This window comes from Ammodytes marinus (genome assembly GCF_949987685.1).
Source record: "Ammodytes marinus genome assembly, chromosome: 17".
NCBI lineage: Eukaryota > Metazoa > Chordata > Actinopteri > Uranoscopiformes > Ammodytidae > Ammodytes > Ammodytes marinus.
Window position 1 is genome coordinate 2,151,871 of NC_137221.1, and position 7,500 is coordinate 2,159,370.

The window sequence follows — 7,500 nt, forward strand, 5'->3', positions numbered from 1 at the left end:
ACCCCAGCTGTGGGGTAAACTGAGCCACTTACTTTTTCCACTCTGAAACTACCATAACAACACGTATTGTAACAGTAAGAATCCTGAAAGCTAGCCACACATTCCAGAAGTAATGTCGGACTAGTAAAAGAATGATGGGGTTTGGTCAATTAAGCAAAGCAAATTTTCTAAACACTTGAAAGTAACTCTGAACAAAATCAAATACAACATATTATAATTCAAAAGGTTTTAATAAGATTCAAATGAAAGATAGAACCAGTTAGATTAGAACACAGTCTGGGGGTTAGAACACAGGACCCTTAGAGCCAGCTAGTGTCTGGGGGTCAAAGCATAGGAAAATCAGAACCAGCGAGAACAGCCTGGGACTCAGAACACAGGAGAAGACCCAACTGGATTATAACATCAGCCTGTCATACTCTACAACTAGGCCTACTCTACATTCCAGCCCTGAAGGTTACAGGGAAAGATGAGAAGGTGCTCTTTCCGTGTGGTTGCCCCAGGTCGTCTTCCTGGTATATTTCCTTGGCATGATGGCTTTTCTACAATGTGTATGACATTCAAATAAAACATGTGTTATGCAATATTACATTAAAATATGTTTAAGACTAAACTTAACTTGTTTCTCATGGTGGGGGAAAGTGAAACAGTGGCTCACTTTCCCCCACCACCACAATTTGAGAAAAAACTACCTCTCTTAGCATTTCAGGCTAATCTTCAATTATCAGCATCACATGGTTTTATATGTTGGTAGTTCATCAACACGTATGATATAAGTTTTTCTACGTGAATACATTTGCTTTGGCACAACAGTTGATTAAGTTGACAGCAAGAAAATTTACTTTTACATGCAAAATACCTATTTTGGTGAAAAAAACATGCTTACCACAGCACCATCAGGTCCTCTCTTTCAGGGCCAAGTGGAAATGAGAGGGGCTTGAAAACATTTATCTCACATGACCACAAATGTTTTCCGTTGCCTAGATACAGGGGGTGGCTCACATTACCCGATGCCTCAGATTCCCCTGTTCTCCCCTACAGTAATATTTTTTTCTACTTTTTTTTTGAAAACCTTTTATCCCACTTGACCTCTTTACATATATATCAAATATTCATTCATTGTCAGTTGCTTTTGACCTTTTATTTCCAGTTTCTTTGATGTTGTCAACAAAGTACCAAAGTGAACCTGCAGCCACCTGAAAACCCACAAATTGCACCTTACAGCTGCACACATATGCATGCACACAAAGACACACACACACACATACACATACACACACACAGTAATTTCACAACACACACACAGACGCAACCCTAAGGTATCCATGGATCCACACTTTCTATTAATTTCTCATATTTATTATGTTTAGGCCTGCAACTCTAAAAAATTACAAAAAAGGTTTTAGGGAGCATATTTGATCCTCAAAAAAAACTGGAGGAAATAAATGATTGAGCTAGATAGGGCTAAAAAAGCAATTTTGGTGTCTTAAGTGTTGGATTATTGCCTAATATCATCACATTTACATGTGTTTGTCATCATGGCTATGGTTTGAAAAAATAAAGTTTAAACTGGGCCATTTTTTCCATACACGTTTGAGTTTGTAAAGTTTGGCTGTGTGTACACAAACACACACACTATATTTTCTCAATACACACATATGCACCACACACTAACATCCCTACCATCACACTCACACCATTTAGGTTGAATTTTTTTTTCTATTGCACTGTGGGGGCAGGACCGACAACCTGGAGCATTGCTTGTAATTCAACCCTATGCCAAATATAGGGAAATGGCTCAAAATTGTGAAGGTGTTGAAAATGATAAATTTTGATGCTTTATGTCGAGGATGAAAGCATAAAATCATAAAATTATAGATGGTACAAAGTTGCTGAGTAGAAATTCACAAAATATTTGAAAAAAAAAATCCCTGGCCAAAAATATTTCAGTTAACATAAGCACAGCCAAAGTTATACACAAAAAAGAGCGTAAAAAAAGTGCGAAAGGACAAAAACGTCCCCAAGAGCACCAAAGGGAATTTTTTTTTTCAAATTTTTCTACTTTATTAGACAGTGTGTAGAGACAGAGATGAAATGTGTCAGAGAGGAGAATGACATGCAGAAAACGACCCGGGCTGGATTCTAACCCGGGTCTGCTGTGAAGAGGACAGACAGACAGACAGACATGCAGAGAACAACCCGGGCTGGATTCTAACCCGGGTCTGCTGTGAAGAGGACAGACAGACAGACAGACATGCAGAGAACAACCCGGGCTGGATTCTAACCCGGGTCTGCTGTGAAGAGGACTGAGACTCTATGGAGGGGGGGGGGGTATTTTTTAATGTTGAGTAAAAACGTGAGAAAGAGGATTTGCAGCATAAATCTGAGACTAAATTTAACGTGAAGACACAGAGGTCAAAACATCTACACACTCTCTCACACACACTCTCTCTCACACACACACTCTCTCACACACACACTCTCTCACACACACACACACACACACACACTGTCTCACACACACACAGAGGTCAAACCTTCTACATGATCCATCTCCCCACTGATCAACTCAGGGGACGCTGCCTTGCTCCAGGGCCAATGGGAAAGAGTGTGTGTGTTTGTGTGTGTGTGTAAGACTGTGTGTGTAAGTGAGCTTGAGAGTGTGTGTGTGAGAGTGTGTGTCCCTCTGTGTGTGTGAGTGTGTCCTTCTGTGTGTGTGTGAGAGACAGTGTGTCCTTCTGTGTGTGTGTGTGTGAGACAGTGTGTCCCTCTGTGTGTGTGACAGTGTGTCCTTCTGTGTGTGTGTGAGAGACAGTGTGTCCTTCTGTGTGTGTGTGTGAGACAGTGTGTCCCTCTGTGTGTGTCAGTGCCTTGCTTCAGGGCACGATGGGAACATACAGATGTGTGTGAGAGAGAGAGAGAGAGAGAGAGAGAGAGAGAGAGAGAGAGAGCGTGTGTGTGTGTGTCACTGCCTTGCTCCAGGGCCAATGGGAAAGAGTGTGTGTGTGTGTGTGTGAGACAGTGTGTCCTTGTGTGTGTGTGTGTGTGTGTGTCACTGCGTTGCTCCAGGCTCAATGGGAAAGTCTGAATGTTCTCAGGCTGATCTATTTATAACATGATAGTGAGGACGATCCATGTTCCTGAACGCAGCTGGACACGGAACTGAAGTGTGTGTGTGAGAAATCTGTGTGTGTGTGTGTGTGAGAGAGAGTCTGTGTGAGAGTGTGTGTGTGTGTGTGTGTGAGAGAGAGAGTCTGTGTGAGAGTGTGTGTGTGTGTGTGAGAGAGTCTGTGTGAGAGTGTGTGTGTGTGTGTGAGAGAGAGAGAGTCTGTGTGAGAGTGTGTGTGTGTGTGTGTGTGTGTGAGAGAGAGAGTCTGTGTGAGAGTGTGTGTGTGTGTGTGTGTGTGTATGAGTGAGTGAGAGAGCGTGTGTGTGTGTGTATAGAATGTACAAAATATTCTCATGTAAACTGAAGTGAATGATGTGAATTCAAATTCCGGTGGGAAAAACTGTGTGTGTGTCTCTGTGTGTGTGGCTGTGTCTGTGTGTCTCTCTGTGTGTGTGTGTGCGGCTGTGTGTCTCTCTGTGTTTGTGTGTTCTGTTTGGAATAGGTCCAGGTGTGTTTAGTTAAGTACATACATCATGTACGAATGTTATTTATGTTGAGGAAGTATCTCTCCTGTCCACAGAAATACACAGATGGGTTCTGCTATGATTAGTCTTCATAACTGACCGACACTATAAAACTCTTCAACACGGAATTTTAGTTTCGAAGTGTCAACATGCACAAACACATTTTTTATGGGTCCCTAGGCCAGGTTTTTCCAGAAATCCAGTGTTAATATACAACAACTGTGTCTCAGTTGGTAGAGCGGGTCGGCCGATGATCAAAGGGTTGGAGGTTCGATCCCCGCCCTGCCACCTGTGTCATAGTTGTTGTGTCCTTGGGCAAGACACTTCACCCACCTTGCCTCGTGTGAATGTCGATAGTTAGCTGCTGCTATGTGTGTGTGAATGGTAACGTGGGAAAGGAAAACAGGTCTCCCTTGCAAAAGAGTCTTCGGTCTCAATGGGATTTACCTGTATAAATAAAGGTTAAAAAAAAAAAAAAAAAAAAAACCTAGGCTCTGTAAACTGGCAGGACTGTAGGCCATTTATCTACATACCAGTTTACAGAGCCTAGGCTGTGTGTGTGTGTGTGTGTGTAGTAACAGTGGATTTATTTCCCAGTGCACACACAGTACAGACAGGTAGCGGATCACGAGGAGATATTTATGACAACAAGCGTTCTCCAGAATCACTAACAAGTTCAACACACAGACAGACAGACAGACAGACAGACAGACAGACAGACAGACAGACAGACAGACAGACAGACAGACAGACAGACAGACAGACAGACAGACAAAACACACATTCCTCTCAGTGTCAAAACTTTCTCTTTATTTTACAACAAAACGTTCCAGTAAAAAACTTACAAAACAAAAACTCTTTGTACAAAGTGAGGGAAGGCAGTAAAGGTTTTCAGATTCATCCTGTGTGTGTGTGTGTGTGTTTCTGACTGTGTGTGTGTGTGTGTGTGTGTGTGTGTGTGTGTTTCTGACTGTGTGTGTGTGTGTGTGTGTGTGTGTGTGTTTCTGACCGTGTGTGTGTGTGTGTGTGTGTGTGTGTGTGTGTGTGTGTGTGTGTGTGTTTGACTGTGTGCGTGTGTGAGAGACTTACTTTGTGTGTGTGTGTGTGTGTGAGAATTACTGTGTGTGTGTGTGTTTGACTGTGTGTGTGTGTGTGTGTGTCTGTGTTTCTGACTGTGTGTGTGTGATTGTGTGTGTGTGTGTGTGAACCTCGACGGAGACAGTCCCAAAGTCCTACAGTCTCTCTGGAGGCTAAAGCAGATGTCTTACTTCCTGTCAGCGCTACAGTTATAACGCCAGTAGAAGAAGAGATAGGCTAAGTTCTAAATCTCATACTCGTTCTTTTTCCTATTCTACATACTACATCTGATCATAAACAGTATCTAGTTAGCATGCAGTAAGCTACAATTGGGACATAATGTTAATTCTAGCGCCCCCCTTTGGACAAAAGCGGTAGTGTTTTTACCACGCCAGCTGTTGTTCCTGGGTGAGCATATACCCATGACAAAGGCATTAAGAAAAACTATATAAAAATAGCATTATTTAGCACTGATGGTCTCGTTTGCTGTTACATGTAATTCATGATCATCAGAGGAAAAATGAGACTGTTTCAGAAATATTTAAAAGTTCCTCGTAGATACTTTGACATCCGGCAGAGATCTTTAGTGTTGAAAACTGCATCCTATTCGGGGCGATTCTGACCCACAATCCAGTGCGCACCGGAAGTGACGTCACATCGACGAAGCCTCCATATGAAAACAAACGGGGATGAGACGGATATAAAAGCAAGAGGCAAGATCAAGGAGCCATGTTAGGATGAAATAAATAAGTTAAAGTATGTCCCAATAGTATGCCTACTGCATCCTAACTAGATTCTGTTTGTGGTCAGATGTAGTATGGAGAATAGAAAGAGGAGGAGATTTGGAACGCAGTTTAAAAGTCTTAGTCGCTGTCTCCGTAGAACACCAGACTCAGGGCAGACGGGCTTTTTAACGCGCCGCCATCTTTAATATCAATATTCTCCTCGCCCTCCATTTCTTCATCCTTTCTTTCCTCCTTACGGTGGCCCTGGAGGGACAAAAACAGATTTCAGGGGAGAATCGCACAAGAACCCCAATGTACCTGAACTCCCCTTTTCCTGTGCTAATGGCAATACACATTCTATTCTATTCTACGTAAAGCCCGTATCTCACTGGGCTGCGACAAGTTGGAGACAAGTTGGAGACTGCATTCAGAGGGAGTCTCCAAACGTTCGCGGAGGTTTTCTCAATTTCCTCGCATGAGTCGCAGAGCCGCGCAGTCCTGTCGCATGAATTTTGAACTTGTTCAAAAAAAGTGTGCGACAAATCTAGTCTCAAAATAGTCTCAGAGTGGTCGCAGGTGTCTCGAACGCGTCGCAAACCCTTCTCAATTTAGTTTCCGCGAGTCAGAAAGTGCGAGCAATGTGACACAACTTTGCGAGGGGTTTGGCGACATTTGAAACTAAATTGCGACAAAAATGAGACTGACATTCCGTTCGTGCGACGCTCGCCAGACGTTCGCGAGACATAAATGCGACCTCCTGACAAGTGTTTGGCAGGACATTCGCAAACGTGTCGTGAGGAACCAACTCAGTGAGACTGCAAGTGAAAATTGTCGCTAATTCGCATATTTTCTCGCAATTTTGTGTCTCCAACTTGTCGCACACTGTCGCAGCCCAGTGAGATCGGGGCTTTAGCATACTATTCTACGTTAGCATACTATTCTACGTCAGCATACTTGAAAGTTCCTCCATTAAGGAACTTTACATTGGCATTACAGGAAACACAGCGACATTTCAGTTCATTTTTTATTTGGAGTTTTGTGAATTGTGATTGTGTGTGTTTAATTCTAAAGGCCACCATACCTAGCCCTCGCACACACACACAAACACACAGACACTGTCACACACACACACACTGTCACACACACTCACACAGTCTCTCTCACACACACACACACACACACACACACAGTCTCTCTCACACACACAGACCAACTCACACACACACGCACAGTCTCTCTCACACACAGTCACACACACAGTCTCTCACACACACACACACAGTCTCTCTCACACACACACACACACAGTCTTTCACACACACACACACAGTCTCTCACACACACACACACACACACAGACAGACAGACACACACACACACACACACACACAGTCTCTCTCACACACACACACAGACAGACAGACACACACACACACACACACAGTCTCTCTCACACACACACACAGGCCACCGTACCTCGTCCATCATCTGTAGCATCAGCTCCATCACCTGACTCGGTTCCTCGTCCATTTCCTGGATCTCTTGTTGCCACGACATCATTTCCTGTGTGTCCTGTTGCCATGACATTAAAAAGAAAGAAAAGAAAGAAAAGAACATTTCGTTTTTTCTGTGAATAGATTTTAACGAAAACCCCAAAAAATATTTAAGCGATTTAGTATGTCGGGAAAGGAGAAGTAAGACACACAGACACAAACGCAGACACGCACAAGACACAGACAGACAGACAGACACACACACACACACACACACACACACAGACAGACAGACACAGACACACAGAGACAGACAGACGGAAAGAGAGACACAGAGACACACACACACACACACAGACAGACAGACACACACACAGACAGACAGACAGACATAAAGAGAGAGACACACACACACACACACACACACACACACACACACACACACACACACACACACACACACACACACACACACACACACACACACACACACACACACACACACACACACACACACACAGAAGAATGGAAAATACCTTCATCTCTGACCCACGGTGCAATAAGTACAAAAGGAT

At 43.4% G+C, this 7,500-nt stretch overlaps 1 protein-coding gene across 1 annotated transcript in view; it reads right to left on the reverse strand.

Moving 5' to 3' along the window:
- Positions 1-4,469: 4,469 nt before the first annotated feature.
- pogza (pogo transposable element derived with ZNF domain a) overlaps positions 4,470-7,500 on the reverse strand; it is a 16,129-nt gene continuing 13,098 nt past the window's right edge. Inside the window, exons 13-14 of the mRNA XM_080045099.1 lie at positions 6,909-7,004; positions 4,470-5,696 (exon numbers count right to left, since the gene is read on the reverse strand). Coding sequence (XP_079901225.1) covers positions 5,571-5,696; positions 6,909-7,004 — 222 coding nt within the window. The 3' untranslated portion in view covers positions 4,470-5,570. The remainder of the gene's footprint in view (positions 5,697-6,908; positions 7,005-7,500) is intronic.